Source organism: Mobula birostris, chromosome 30, assembly GCF_030028105.1.
Source record: "Mobula birostris isolate sMobBir1 chromosome 30, sMobBir1.hap1, whole genome shotgun sequence".
Lineage (NCBI taxonomy): Eukaryota > Metazoa > Chordata > Chondrichthyes > Myliobatiformes > Myliobatidae > Mobula > Mobula birostris.
The window spans coordinates 31,449,006-31,465,449 of record NC_092399.1 but is presented as its reverse complement, the minus strand read 5'-3'; the positions used below and the strand labels follow the sequence as shown (position 1 = coordinate 31,465,449).

The window sequence follows — 16,444 nt, the reverse complement described above, 5'->3', positions numbered from 1 at the left end:
ACAATGGTCACACAATTTTTTCAATTCAGCTGCATAAGTTGAAATGGACCTCCCTTCCTTTTAACTCCACTTATGAAACCTAAAGTGCTTTGCAACCAACAATGGTTTTGGTTCTAAATGTTCCTATATTACTTCAATGATATCAGCAAAGCATATTTTGGCTCTTTGGTTGGAGCAGTCAGACTTCTAAGCAAGCTGCATGTTTTTCCATCTATAACACTAAGTAGAATGAGCATATGGTTCTCATTGGCTATTCCATTTGCCTTAAAATACTGCTCAATCCATTCAGTATACCTCGACGTTCCCTCCCTATTCAGTATACTTCCCCCAATTATCTTTTGTGCAATCAAACACATCTATCTTTCCAATATACCTTTTTAAAATTTATGATTATTATTACCTGTGACTCACTAGTTATGAACCCATGAATTCTGACCATTTTCTGCCTTTTTATTTTAACTTAACTGTCTTCTTTTCCTTCTGAAAAAAGCACTTTTTTTTAAAGTCGAACATCTTGCTGCATTCAACAGGTAGGTAGTCATCTTGGGTTTGTTTTAAAACTTATTCATCACCACTGTTATGTTTTGTAACTCCAAAACATGAAAGAAAATCATGGGAGCTTGGGGATAAAATGTGTCTACTTTATTTTTACTTTCCTTTTCTTTAGTGAATCGCATGACATGGTGGAATAATGCCATATACAATTCAGGATTTTCTTACATACACAGTATCTGTAAAGAATTATTTAAACAAACAAAGAATGCTTAATCAAACAATATATTTGCAATATTACTCAAATATTACCAAAATATTAAATACACAACATACCCTGTGTCTACCCTAACAACTGTATACAGCGCTGTCAAAAAAAATAGAAGATTCTGCAGATGCTGAAAATCTTGAGCAATACTCACAAAATGCTGGAGGAACTCAGAAGGTCAGGCAGCATTTATGGAGGGGACTAAACAGTCAAAACTTCTGGCTCAGACCCTTTATCTAATCCTGTGTGTGTACAGCACTATACCCTTTGTCTTCATTAACACACTGCACACAGCACTTTATAAACTTAATTCTCCAGCTGTGAGGTCATATGTATGGCCTGCTGATACCAATTTAACAAAGGACCAATATATAGGACCCACTGCTTACCAAATAAGTAGAAGCTTTAGATGTATTAATGGTTACTTGCTTAGACATGGGATTCTGTTGTGCTATGACCATAAGACCATAAGACAAAGGAGCAGAAGCAGGCCATTCGGCCCATCGAGTCTGCTCTGCCATTTTATCATGAGCTGATCCATTTTCTCCTATTTAGTCCCACTCCCCTGCCTTCTCACCATAACTTTTGATGCCCTGGCTACTCAGATACCTATCAATCTCTGCCTTAAATACACCCAATGATTTGGTCTCCACTGCTGCCCGTGGCAACAAATTCCATAGATTCACCACCCTCTGGCTAAAAAAATTCCTTCGCATCTCTGTTCTGAAAGGGAGCCCTTCAATCCTTAAGTCATGCCCTCTCGTACTAGATTCTCCCATCATGGGAAACAACTTTGCCACATCCACTCTGTCCATGCCTTTTAACATTCGAAATGTTTCTATGAGGTCTCCCCTCATTCTTCTAAACTCCAAGGAATACAGTCCAAGAGCGGACAAACGTTCCTCATATGTTAACCCTCTCATTCCCGGAATCATTCTAGTGAATCTTCTCTGTACCCTCTCCAACGCCAGCACATCCTTTCTTAAACAAGGAGACCAAAACTGCCCACAGTACTCCAAGTGAGGTCTCACCAGCACCTTATAGAGCCTCAACATCACATCCCTGCTCCTATACTCTATTCCTCTAGAAATGAATGCCAAAGTTGCATTCGCCTTCCTCACTACTGACTCAAGCTGGAGGTTAACTTGTTTCATCCTGTGAAAAATTAAACATTAAATATTAATGAATTGTTCACAATTTATAATCTTCATTCTCATAATGGTCTCATAACTTCCAGCCCAGGATTTGCAACAGTTCACACAGTCAATGAGCTGCTCTTACCAAAGCCACAGTGGCTTTACATAGAAGTGTGTTATGCCCCAGGGAACCTTAGGAATCTGACTCTCCCTTAAAGCAGCTGCCCATTGACCCCCTTCTGCCAATCACAAGCCCCTGATCCACCCTGCACGCACGGAACTGCCAATCAGATAAACCGGCCCCTGACCACCCATTGTACCTCTCAACCACTGCCCCACTTTCATTATCACCGATCCTACAGCCAGTCTAACATGGTAGCTAACTTTCACCCACTCCTCCTGGTATTCCACTCCGTGCCCTGTGCCCAGATCACCAAACAACGAGAGATCTGCGTCAAGGATCAGGCAAATGCACCTTTCGAGCGCTGACCAGCACGAAGAAACTATGCTTTAACGGTTTATCATTCCTTTCAGCAAAGGAGTACTACAAGGCAGCATCTGACTACGTTGCAAGAACTGACGATGAACTGAGTCTACACGAAGGGGATGTCATCCTAGTGTTAGAGAAGGTAATCTCTCTCTCCGTCACAAAAACCTTTGAGTAGGTCCATTACAAATAATCTCATAACAAAAGGAAAATGCACATCTGAAATCAGCTACTCCTTACAACCATTTTTTAACTTTTGGAGAAAAACCTTGACAGGAGGGAACTTGGCTTCAAGTTGAATATGACGCAATATAACTGTTAAACTTTGTAGGACTGCTGGAGAGGTGAAGACACTGCTATTGGTCCATGAGAGGCCCATCATAAAAGACTTGCACTTGATGGTAATCACCTTGTTAAGGGTAGAACTCATGAAGTCAGTCAGAATCACACGTGCTCTAACTTCGGTGTTCCCAAACTTTTTTATGCCATATACCAAAACCATTAGGCAAGGGGTCCATGGACCCTGGGTCTGGAACCCATGCTCTAACTGATAGTTTTTAATAAGGTAAAGACACACAGTTGTTTGGAGATTAAACCAAGCAGAATTAGAATCAGTTTGATCATCACTGATACACCGGACGTGGTGAAATTTGTTGTTTTGTGGCAATACATAAAAATATCATAAGTTATATAAGAAACATAAAAAAGTAAATAAGTAGTGTTAAAATAGAGCAAGCAAGTGAGGTGGCATTCATGGGTTCATGAGCCATTCAGAAATCTAATGGTGGAGGGGAAGAATTTGTTCCTAAAACGTTGATCTGCTGTACCTCCTCCGTAATAGCAGCAATGAGAAGGGGACATGTTCTAGATGATGAGGGCCTTGATGATGGATGCCGCCCTTCTGAGGCATTGCCACTTGAGTATATCTTCAAAGGTGGGGAGGCTGGTGCCCATGATGGAGCTGGCTGAATTTACGACTTTCTGCAGCTTTCTCCCATTCTGTGCTGTGACCCCTCCATACCAGACGGTGATGCAGCCAGTTAGAATGCCATGCACGGTACGTCTGTAGGAATTTGCCGGAGTCTTCAGTGACAAACCAAATCTCCTCAAACTTCCAATGAAATATAACTGCTATTGTGCCTTCTTAGTTTTTGTATCAATATGTTGGGCCCAGGGTAGATCATCAGAGACCTTGACACCCAGGAATTTCAAACAGCTCACCATTTTCACTTATCAACTTTGGTTCAGTGGATTAGAACAAAAACAGAAAATAGTGGAAACACTCAGCAGGTCAGACAGCAACTGTGGAGGGAGAAGCAATTTGCAGTTGGAGTTGAAGACTCTTCTTCAGAATTGGGATAGAGTGCCCAATCTCAGTGGATAAGCATAGTGAATAATTGAATCAGAGAAGGTTTTGAAATGCAGTTTCATAGGAAAGGCTGGGGTTTAGGAGTATGGAAGCAAATTGCTGATAGTTTGTGGTGATAAAGGTAGAAACAGTAAGGGAGTAGAGTTATGAAACAACCCAGACAATGAATGCTTTAGACTGGATGTGGTGGAAGATACAATGATAGCAATGGAGGGATTTGTAGATAAAGAGAAGTTCTGAAATCTGTCTGGAGACTGGAAAATAAAGTTGGCCAGCAAAAAGATAAAGGGGCTCGACATAGGGAACGTTTAGGTGTGAGTGCAGGAATGTTGGGTAAGCTGAATTTGTAGAGGATGAAATAAGGACGTCAACATGTAAGCATTCTGGTGACACTGAAGATTCAACGGTAGGTACATTGCCAAAGCTTTCAAGGGTTTCTCCTGGACCTCAGGGTACATAAGATGCAGTAAACATTCTGCTGAGGAGCAGGGGAACTAGATGGCTCATTGTTGCTGATGTGGGAGCTTGGGGTGTATGGTGTCCAGCCGGAGTTTATTGATGTGAAGTGATGTTACCCACTGCAAGCAGTGGGTATCAACAGTAGGTTGGAGTTCTATGGCATATTCTACACATCGAAACCTTCTCTAGACCTTTAAAGGGACAGAACATTAGACACTGAACCAGGTGGTGGGTAACCAAAAGCTAAATTAAATGGTTTTGATGTTATAATTTTAAGTTTAATTTTGGAAGTAGCTGCAAACAGACCCGTGCTGGAGGGATGGTTTGAAATCCTGACATTTTGGACTGGGACTTCAGTATTAACAGCTCACAGCAGCCATCACGATTCAATCCATTGACTGGTGACAGCTGGTCCATAATTCCTCCATATTCTCATCTGAGCATCTGCTTATGATTCACTCACAGGACACAGGAGAAGCCGGCTGGTGGGAAGCATGTGTGAATGGACAACAGGGACTTATCCCAGACAGGCTCGTGGTCCCTCATGCAGGTACAGAGGAGGTGAGTACTCTTTCCGCCTGTTTATTGTGTAATGCCCCAGAAAAAAAACGTCAGGAGCTGTCTGAACTCTTTGTTTCATTTCCTGGATGGAGTCACTGATAAGGAGAACACTGAGAGAGATATAGTGAGGGGAAAGAAAGTAAGCGCTCACATAATGGGCCCTACAAAAGCTTGTAACTTCAGGTCACTTCATAAGCATCATATCAGAAGTCGTATACAATTCATATTCTGCTTGTATACCTTACAACCCAATGGCGTTTCGCTTCTCAGGTAACTCACACACATATTCACCTGGTTACCCTGTTTCTTCCAGGTACCTCCAGATACTTTCCAAAGAGGGTTAAGGGGATTAAACCGTATGTAGGCGGTTCCTGAGAGAAAATGTGCATGGACTATGAGAGGGTGATGAGTGGGCCCTTATGGACTAAATGGCTTGTTCTTAATAATTATTTTACCTTTGTACATTTTATGTCTCAGGTGAAAGAGGAGCTTCTGCCAGGAGATGTGATGGATGCAGGTATCTGTAAGTAAGGCCACCTTAGTACCACCTTAAATCCGGTTAAGGCAGGGGCCAGATGGCATTGGTTAATGTGTGGGAATGCCCGTGTCTTCAGAATTCTCTTTCTCAAAGACCGAAGGGTGCTGAGTTCAAGAGTATATTGAGGACTGAGAGTGATGGAATATTGGTTGATGTTTATTTTACAAATACTGCACTGAAATGGGCTCAAGTGGGACAACTGACCCAGCCAACCCAGTTTGTATTTATGCTTCACATAGGACTTCAAACCGAGAACGTGCTGTCCATACTCCAGGGACTATCTAATCCTTCCCTCCCACATAACCCACCATTTTTCTATTATCCATGTGCTTATCTGTCTTAAATACCCCTAATGCATAGAAACATAGAAACATAGAAAATAGGTGCAGGAGTAGGCCATTCAGCCCTTCCAGCCTGCACCGCCATTTATTATGATCATGGCTGATCATCCAACTCAGAACCCTGCACCAACCTTCCCTCCATACCCCCTGATCCCCGTAGCCACAAGGGCCATATCTAACTCCCTCTTAAATATAGCCAATGAACTGGCCTCAACTGTTTCCTGTGGCAGAGAATTCCACAGACTCACCACTCTCTGTGTGAAGAAGTTTTTCCTAATCTCGGTCCTAAAAGGCTTCCCCTTTATCCTCAAACTGTGACCCCTTGTTCTGGACTTCCCCAACATCGGGAACAATCTTCCTGCATCTAGCCTGTCCAATCCCTTTAGGATGTTATACGTTTCAATCAGATCCCCCCTCAATCTTCTAAATTCCAACGAGTACAAGCCCAGTTCATCCAGTCTTTCTTCATATGAAAGTCCTGCCATCCCAGGAATCAATCTGGTGAACCTTCTTTGTACTCCCTCTATGGCAAGGATGTCTTTCCTCAGATTAGGGGACCAAAACTGCACAAAATACTCTAGTGTGGTCTCACCAAGGCCTTGTACAACTGCAGTAGTACCTCCCTGCTCCTGTACTCGAATCCTCTCGCTATAAATGCCAGCATACCATTCGCCTTTTTCACCGCCTGCTGTACCTGCATGCCCACTTTCAATGACTGGTGTATAATGACACCCAGGTCTCGTTGCACCTCCCCTTTTCCTAATCGGCCACCATTCAGATAATAATCTGTTTTCCTATTTTTGCCACCAAAGTGGATAACTTCACATTTATCCACATTAAATTGCATCTGCCATGAATTTGCCCACTCACCCAACCTATCCAAGTCACCCTGCATCCTCTTAGCATCCTCCTCACAGCTAATCTGCCTCTACCACCACTCCTGGCAGCATATTCCATGCATTCACCTCTCTCTGTGTAAAAAACCTACCTCTGACATCCTCGAAACACCTTAAAATTATGTCCCCTTGTATTAGTTGTTTCCAACCTGGGAAAACGTCTCTGGCTGTCCACTCTATCTATGCCTCTTATTGTCTGCACACACCTGTCAAGTCATCTCTCCTTCTCTTTCACTGCACAGAGAAAAGCCCAAGCTTGCTCATCCTCTCCTCATGAGCCATGCCCTCTGATCCAGATAAATCCTGGTAAATCTCCTTGTAACCCTCTCTAAAGCTTCCAAATCCTTCCTGTAATAAGCCAACCAGAAATAAACATAATTCCTTCCCTATCTATGCAAGCATAACCCTCAGCTTCCTTTTCCCTTACCTTCTGCTCTATTTGCTTCAGCCGTCTCTTTCAGGAGACAGGCTTTGCATTCTCAGCTCCCTCGTGAGTTTCTCATTCACCCCCTTGGTGACCACAGTCTCTTGGTTCAAAGTTCAAAGTTCAAAGGAAATTTATTATCAAAGTAGTATATATCACCATATACTACTCTGTGATTCATTTTCTTGCAGTCATTCACAGTAGAACAAAGACATGCAATAGAATTAATGAAAAGCCATACACAAGCAAAGAACAATCAATATGCAAAAGGAGAAAAACAGTGCAAGTGCAGAAAAAATGTACATAAATAATATTGAGAAAATGAGTCCTTGAAAGTGAATCCATAAGTTGTGGAATCAGTTCAGAGTTGAGGCTATTCACACTGTTTCAAGAGCTTGATAGTTGTAGGTTAATAACTGTTCCTGAACCTGGTGGTGTGGGACCTAAGGCTCCTGTACCTTCTTCCCGATGACACCATTAAGAAGAGAGCAAGGCCCGGAAGGTGTGGTCCATGATGATGGATGCTGCTTTCTTGTGGCAGTGCTCCTTGTTGATGTGCTCAATGGTGGGTAGGGCATTTCTTTTGATGGACTGGGCAGTATCCATCACGTTTTGTAGGCTTTTCCATTCTTTCCAGATAAGCATCTTTTTAAATGAACTTTGTCCAAGGCTAGAGCTCATAATGATGGGCAGTGACTGAGCAGTCCGCTAGCAATCTCACCAGAGGTCTCTCAGCCCAATATGGCAGTGTGCAGTAGACACGTATTTGCTTGAGACCATTCTCAGTTTTTGACGCAAGATGGGGTGAGTTGATAGTTGATAATCGGTGAATGCTGTATTGCACAGAGGGGAGGAAGGTAGGCTGTTGAGGAGCGTGAAGTGTGTTTTCTGAGCATTGAATGGACTCGCCCAACTTGGGCTGTGATGTCTGTCCGTCTGTCTGTATCTTGTTTTACGGCGGTTGGCATCCAGCTTAATGGTGCATTACCGCCACCCTCTGCTCCAGAATGTGCACTAGACATACATTCTAAATCCCTTCACCCAATCACACACACACACACAAACCTACACTTCACCCTCCCATCTTTGACCATCTAGTATCCTATTCCAGTTTATTCGTCATATTCTATAAAAAACCCCTGTACCCCTTAAAAACGCTAAAAATACCCGGACTTGTGCTCTCTCACCCATACCCAGCAACCCTTTTAATGTGAATTCCTGCATCCCCAACTCCCTTAATTTATTTCTCATCATCTCTCTGTATCCCATACCTCCTGCAACTCAGAACTACATGTTCTACTGACTCCTCTTCCTGACATTCCTCACACAATCCTGTCTGGTGTTTCCCTATCATTTTCAATGTTTTGCTTAATGCACAATGCCCCAGACTTAACCTAGTCCACACAATTTCCTCTCTTCTGTTTCCATTACCTACCCTAGTAACTGCAACACTCTTTTGTATTTGATATAAATGCCTCCAGGGCTGTGATGTCAGCCTCTCCCTCTTGAATTAGCTCCCCCAACTTCCCCTTACACATCGTTGACTGACTTTTGGGAGTGAACAAACTACCAGTGTAATAGAAAATTGGAGGGAAATTTTCATTCTGTCAATTTTTGAAGAGGAGGTGTGAGATAGAAGAGGAGGATTCTAGGCCTGGGCCTATGGACAATTCTGATAAGGCTAATGATGGTGAATTAGAATCTTCTGAGTCATTTCACTGCACTAGTGCAACTACAGACACACAAAAAATGTCCGTCTTTATATGAAAGCTACTTATCAATGGGTTTTACATGGACTGGTGATCCAAGTTGTCCTATTCCATTGTGCCTAGTTTGTGGTAGACAACTTACAAATGTAGCAATGGCCCCAGCAAAATTGAAAGGACGCTTAAAATACAAATTACAGCCAATGACATGTAAAAGGCTGATTACTTTAAACGACTACTGGAATCTCAAAACAAACAGAATAAAGCTTTTGAAAACAACATCACAGTCAGTAAAAACTTTCAGGAAGCAAGCTATTTAGTAGCGTGAAGACCAGTTCACTAGAGAATGTTTAAAAAGCTGTGTGAAAACCTGGACAAAGAGCATTCCAACCTCTTGCTACATACAGAAACCTGGTGGTTTAGCAGGGAAAGAGTTCTCAACAGGGTGCTTGAGCTGAAGTTTGAATTACAGGAGTACTTTCAAGAAAATAGTAGGCGAGATTTTGCTGAGTGCTTTGATGATGAAGAATGGTTGCAGAAACCAGTCTACTTCACAACCATTTTTCATCATATGAACCAGTTGAATGAGTCTCTGCAAGGCCCTGGAGAAAATGTTTTGACTTCAAGTGACAAGATTCTTGGATTTAAAAGGAAGCTGAATCTTTGAAAAATCATGTGCAAAAGGAAATCTTGATTTGTGTTTGCTGCTGGTTGGGCTTGAGAGTGAGGAAGGATATCAGAAAGTCTTGAGACTTATTGAAAACCACCAGGAAGAACTGCAGAACAAAATCGAACAGTATTTTTCCTTCCTTTCAACGCAAGTATGACTGGGTGAGGGATCCTTTCTCTGAATCTTCTGCTCAACCTGAGAACTTGACTTTGGGAGAAGTGGAAGAACTTTGTGAGCTGCATTCTGATCACGCACTCAAGATGAGATTTACTGACCTGCCCCAGTCAAGTTCTGGATTTCTGTAAAAGAAGGGTACCCTGTTATTTATAGGAAAGCAATGAACACTTTGCTGCAGTTTTCAACTTCTTACATGTGTGAGCAAGCTTTTTCCTGTTTAACAAGCATCATGAGAAGGATAGAAATTGCTTCATTTCAGCTGAAGGTGAAATCCGTGTGTGCTTTGCTCAAGTTCGACCCAGAATGAGTAATTTATTATGTTTGCTTTATGAGTTTATAAAAGAAGAATACGGATGGCAAAAGGCACCTTTACGAGAATGAAGATTATAATGACCAATACTAAACTAGGCATAACAACTCACCTCAGAGTACTAAAATGTTACGTTTATCCAGTTATGTTATATGGCTCAGAATGTTGGACGATATCTAGTAACATGAGGAAATGAATTGTAGCAGCAGAGTTGTGGTTTTTGAGGAGGATGCAAAGAATATCATGGATGAAATGAATATCTAACAAGGATGTCATGAACAGAGCCAACACAAAAAGAGAAATAATGTATGAGATCATGAAAAGGCAACGTAACTTCATTGGACATGTGATTAGGAAAGAGGAGTTAGAATGCATGGTAATTATGGGAAAGATTGAAGGGAAGAAAGCAAGAGGACGACAAAGACAAATGATGATGGAGACAGCAGCCAGAGAACTGGAAATGAATACCAATGAATTGATCCACTTGACCCGAAAGAGGAGTGTGTGGGCCATGGCAGTCAAAGCTCAAACTGGACACAGCACCTGATGATGATGATGATGAGTTTATAAAATTTATGAAAGGGAAAGAAAGATATTAATGTCAAGAAAGGTAAGCAAAACATTCATTTACTACTCAACAGAGCATTGACAATTACTTTTGGATTATTATATCCACAATTTACTGGTTATGCTAACGTACTATAAGCTGTAGGTATAATCATTTTTATGCAGGGGCTTCCAGAGACCTGAAAATTATTTCAAGGGTTTCTCCAGGGAAAAAAAGATTGAGGAATAGGTGTGTGGTTGGTTTTTTATTGGTCATGACTAACTGGACGCTACTTCTAATGTGTATGCACCCTGAGATCCCTTTAATTCCTCCACTTGGATTAGACCTCTCTTTAACAAGTGATTAAGTCAATGAGTGGGAAAAAAAAAGAACGAAAGTGAATGAGGCTAGAGCCAGAGACGGCCTGTCCTGGGATTGGATGACTATATACTGTATATATGTGGGTGTATGGGTGGATAGGAGGGAGGAACAGGGCTTATTTTGCTGTTGTCGTTTGGCTGCTTGTTACGTTCTGCTCTGTCGAGTTCTGTGTTATTCTGCTGAGCATTGCGGGCACGCTATGTTGGCATCACTTGTGGGCCGCCCCCAGCACGTCCTTGGGTGTGCTGATCGTTAATGCAGGCGACCCATTTCACTGCACGTTTTGAGATACACGTGATCAATATAAATCTGAATCTGAATGTCGATGCAGAAGAGTAGTCATGAACCTATTGAATGGTCTTCACCCATCCTCCTGTGATGCAGGAGCTCCAAGAAAACCAGAACTTTTGGACATGTTTCACATTAAAGCAAAAATCACAAAATATTATTTTGGAGCTATTTGGTGTGTTTTCGTATGGGGGAGGGGCAAAAAGGAGACTGCAATGTTTTCCATCTGCCTTCAACTCAATGGCATGAACATCGATTTATCCAACTTTTGGAAATTCACTCCTCCCCTCCACCATTCCCTATTCCTATTTCCCTCTCTCGCCTTCTCTTCTTGCCTCCCTCCTGTGCTCCTCTCCCTTCCCTTTCTTCCATGGTCTTCTGTCCTCTCCTATCAGATTCCCTCTTCTCCAGCCCTTTAGCTCTTTCACCAATCAACTTCCCAGCTTTACTTCACTTTTTACTTAAGAAAGAGGATGTGCTGGAGCTTTTGAAAGGTATTAAGTTAGATAAGTCGCCGGGACCAGACGAGATATACCCCAGGCTACTGTGAGAAGCGAGGGAGGTGATTGAGAGCCTCTGGTGATGATCTTTGCCTCATTAATAGGGACGAGAGAAGTACCAGAGGATAGGAAAGTTGCAAACATTGTTCCCTTGGTCAAGAAAGGGAGTAGAGATAACCCAGGAAATTACAGACCAGTGAGTCTTACTTTAGTGGTGGGCAAGTTGTTGGAGAAGATCCTGAGAGGCAGGGTTTATGAGCATTTGGAGAGACATAAACTGATTAGGGATAATCAGTGTGGCTTTGTCAAGGGCAGATCATGCTTTATAAATCTGAATTCTTTGAGGACGTAACAAATCACATTGATAAAGGTTGAGCAGTGGATGTAGTGCATATGGATTTTAGTAAAGTATTTGATATGGTTCCCCACACGAGGCTCATTCAGAAAGTAATGAGGCATGGGATCCAAGAAGACCTTGCTTTGTGGATCCAGAATTGGCTTGCCCGCAGAAGGCAAAGGGTGGTTGTAGATGGTTTGTATTCTACATGGCGGTCGGTGACCGGTGGTGTTCTGCAGGGATCTGTTCTGGGACCCCTCCTCTTTGTGATTTTTATAAATGACCCGGATGAGGAAGTAGAAAGGTGGGTTGGTAAGTTTGCTGATGACACAAAAGTTGGGGGTGTTGTGGATAGTCTGGAGGGTTGTCAGAGGTTACAGTGCAACATCGATAGATGCAGAACTGGGCTGCGAAGTGGCAGATGGAGTTCGACCCAGATAAGTATGAAGTAATTCATTTCGGTAGGTCTGACTCTAACAGTGTGGAGGATCAGCAAGATGTTGGGGTCCATGTTCATTGGACACTCAAAGCTGCTGTGCAGGTTGACAGTGTTGTTAAGAAGGCGTATGGTGTGTTGGCGTTCATCAGCTGTGGGATTGAGTTCAAAAGCCATGAGGTGGTGTTACAACTATATAAGACCTTAGTTAGACCCCACTTGGAGTACTGTGTTCAGTTCTGATCACCTCATTGGAGGAAAGATGTGGATATTATAGAGAGAGTGCAGAGGAAATTTACAAGGATGTTGTCTTGATTGGAGAGCATGCCTTATGAGAATAGATTGAGTGATCTCGGCCTTTTCTCTTTGGAGCGCCAGAGGATGAGAGGTGACCTGATAGAGGTGCATAAGGGCATTGATTGTATGGATAGCAAGAGGCTTTTTCCCAGGGCTGAAATGGCTAGCATGAGAGGGCACAGTTTTAAGGTGCTTGGAAGTAGGTACAAGGGGGATGTCAGAGGTAAGTTTTTCACACAAAGAGTGGTTTGTACATGGAATGCCCTGTCAGCGACGGTGGTGAAGGTGGCGGAGGCAGATAAAATAGGGTCTTTTAAGGGACTCTTCGATAGATACATGGAGTTTAGAAAAATAGAGGGCTATGTGGTAGGGAAATTCTAGGCAGTTTCTAGAGTAGGTTACATGGTCAACACAACATTGAGCCAAAGGGCCTATAATGTGCTGTAGACTTCTATGTTCCTATGTTTCATCCCTCTCCCTCTCCTGGTTTCACCTATCATCTGTCACCCTATACTTCTTCTCCCCTCCCCCAACCTTCTTATTCTGACTTCTGCCCTTCCTTTCCACTCCTGACGAAGGGTCCCAGTCCGAAATGTTGCCTAACCTGCTGAGTTCCTCCAGCATTTTGTGTGTGTTGCGATGTTTTCAAGCCGTTTGCATTCAAAATCGATGATAACGTTGTCTGATTAAACTAACAACTTCACAATAATAACCTTGCTATTTTCTGAATGTTGCTTTAGTGTGAAACGTTACTGATTACATTACTCAATAATCACATTGCATAAAGGTCACTCTAGACTGTCCCATTAAACACACTTTGAGGAACTACAATTCAGAACCAGAATCAGGTTTTGATATCATTGGTATATGTTATGAGATTTGTTGTCCTTGCGACAGCAGTACAATGTAGTACATAATAACAGAGAGAAATAACTATGTATTATGGTAAGTATATACTGTATATATAAAATAGTTAAATTAAATAAGTAGTGCAAAAATAGAAATCAAAAAGTAGTGCTAGGGTCAATGTCCATTCAGAAATCAGATGGCAGAGGGAAGAAGTTGTTCCTGAATCACTGAGTGTGTGCCTTCAGGCTCCTGTACCTCCCCTCTGATGGCAGCAATGAGAAGAGGGCATGTCCTGGGTGGTGGGGTTCCTTAATGATGGATGTTGCCTTCTTGAGACATTGATCCTTGAAGGTATCTTGGATACTACGAAGGCTACTACCCGTAATTGAGCTGACTAATTTTACAACTCCCTGCAGCTAATTTCGATCCCATGCAGTGTCTCCCTCATACCAACCAGTTGGAATGCTCTCCAAGGTACATCTATAGACATCTGCGCAAACTCCCCAATCTCCCCAAACTCCTAATGAAATACAGTTGCAGTCCTGCCTTCTTTATAGCTGCATTAATATGTTGAGACCAGGTTAGAACCTCAGAGATATTGACACCCAGGAACTTGAAGTGGCTCACTCTCTCCACTACTGATCCCTCTATGAGGACTGATGTGTGTTCCCTTATCCTACCCTTTCTGCTCCACAGTCAGTTCTTTGGTCTTACTGACATTGAGAGCAAGGTTTTGCTGCAATATCACTCAACTAGCTGATATATCTCGCTCCTGTATGCCTTCTTGTCCCCTCTGAAACTCTGCAAACAATAGTTGTGTCATCGGCAAATTTATAGATGGCAATTGAACTGTGCCTAGCCGCACAGTCAAGGGTATAGAGAGAGTAGAGCAGTGGGCTAAGAATACATCCCTGAGGTCAGTTAGTTGGAGATGATGTTTTCGATCCATGCAGATTGTGGTCTTCCAGTTAGGAAGTCAAGGATCTAGTTGCAGAGGGACTTACAGAGGCCCATGTTCTGTAGCTTTTTGATCATGACTGTAGGAATGTGATGTTCAACACTGACCTGTAGTCAAAAAGCAGCATCCTGACATAGGTATTTGTATTGTCCAACTGATCCAAGGCCTCATAAAGAGCCAATGAGATCGGATCCGCTGTAGACCTATTGTGGCGAAAGGCAAATTGAATTGGGTCCATGTCCTTGCTGAGACAGGAGTTAAGCCTAGCAATAACCAACAGCAGTTCATCACCATAGATAATGATAATAATAATAATAATAGCAGTAATAATGGTAAGTACCTTATTGATCCCGAGTAGGGAATTCTTTTGTTACAGCAGTGACATTTAAAACCGCACTTAGCAGTGTGCAGATTTAACTAATAATAAAGTGCAGAATAATAACATACACAATAATAATGTGAGTGCTACTGGACGTTAGTTATTATGACAGCTCACCCTGTTCTTCTTGGACACTGGCATGATTGTTGCCCTTTTGAAGCAGCTGGTACCTTTCGACTGTAGCCATGAGAGATTGAAAATGTCTTTGGGCACACCCGCCAGTTGGCTGGCATAGGTTTTCAGAGCCCTGCCAGGTACTCCATCAGGGCCTGCTGCCTTGTGAGGGTTCACTCTCTAGAAAGAGAGTCTGATGTCAGCCTCCGAGACGGAGATCCTCATAGCTGTAGTTCTATTCTCCCTTTCAAAGCGAGCATAAAAGACATCGAGCTCCCCTGGGAGTGAAGCATCACTGCCATTCACGATGTTAGGTTTTGCTTTGGAGGTAGTAGTGGTCTGCAAACCCTGCCAGAGTTGACATGCATCCGATTCCATCTCCAACCTCATTTGGAGTTGTTCTTTTGCCCTTGAGGTAGCCCTCTGCAAGTCATACCAGGTTTTCTAGTCTAGTCCTGGGTTGCCAAATTTGAATGCTACATTTGAGTGGTCAGAAACAAAACTTCAGGAACTACTCACTACAGTGGCAGCAGAAAGTAATCGCAGTGGCCTCTCAACCAACACCAAGAAGACAGAAAGCATGGTCATCTCCAGAAAGACAAACATCCCACAATGTGTGATCAAGATCGGAAGTACAAACATCAAACAAGTCAACAAATTCAAATATCTTGGCAGCCTAATAACAAGTAATGGCAGGTACGACACAGATATCAAATACAGAATAGCAATGGCGAAAGAAGCTTTCCAAAAAATGAAGACCATATTAACAGACAGAAAGATGAGCACGTACACTAAAAACAGAATACTTCAGTGCTACATTTATTCTATCCTGACTTATGGAAGTGAATCCATGATCCTTTCATATCCCTTTTGCCAATCACTTGTCCAGCTCTTGGCTCCATCCCTCCCCCTCCTGTCTTCTCCTATCATTTTGGATCTCCCCCTCCCCCTCCCACTTTCAAATCTCTTTCTAGCTCTTCCTTCAGTTAGTCCTGACGAAGGGTCTCGGCCTGAAACATCAACTGTACCTCTTCCTAGAGATGCTGCCTGGCCTGCTGCGTTCACCAGCAACTTTGATGTGTGTTGCTTGAATTTCCAGCATCTGCAGAATTCCTGTTGTTGTATGGAAGTGAATGCTGGACCATTTCTCCAGCAATGGAAAAGAGACTAGAAGCAGCTGAATTGTGGTTCTACAGGAGAATGTTAAAAATATCATGGACCACACACACATCAAATGAAGAAGTTCTCAGAAGAGCCCAAGCAGTTCGATCACTCATACCAACAATAAGAGAAAGACAACTCAGATTCCTCGGACACATCATGCAGAAAGATGAACTAGGAAAAACTCATACTCTCTGGAAAGATTGAGGGGAGTAAACCTAGAGGAAGACCTCGGCTTATGTACATCAAAAGCATAGCCAGATGGCTGCACATCGAGGAAATGGAAGTCATCCGAAAGACGAAGGATAGATCTATAAGGAAAACCGTGGTCACCAAAGTCCGCATCGGATATGGTACCCAGAC

The 16,444-nt window shown here is 42.6% G+C and overlaps 1 protein-coding gene across 2 annotated transcripts in view; it reads left to right on the top strand.

Annotated features, from left to right (window-relative positions):
• sh3d21 (SH3 domain containing 21) overlaps window positions 1–16,444 on the top strand; it is a 121,287-nt gene that overhangs the window by 50,981 nt on the left and 53,862 nt on the right. For both annotated transcript variants that reach the window (XM_072247098.1, XM_072247097.1), the window contains exons 9-11: window positions 2,431–2,525; window positions 4,677–4,772; window positions 5,250–5,295. In XM_072247098.1, coding sequence (XP_072103199.1) covers window positions 2,431–2,525; window positions 4,677–4,772; window positions 5,250–5,295 — 237 coding nt within the window. The remainder of the gene's footprint in view (window positions 1–2,430; window positions 2,526–4,676; window positions 4,773–5,249; window positions 5,296–16,444) is intronic.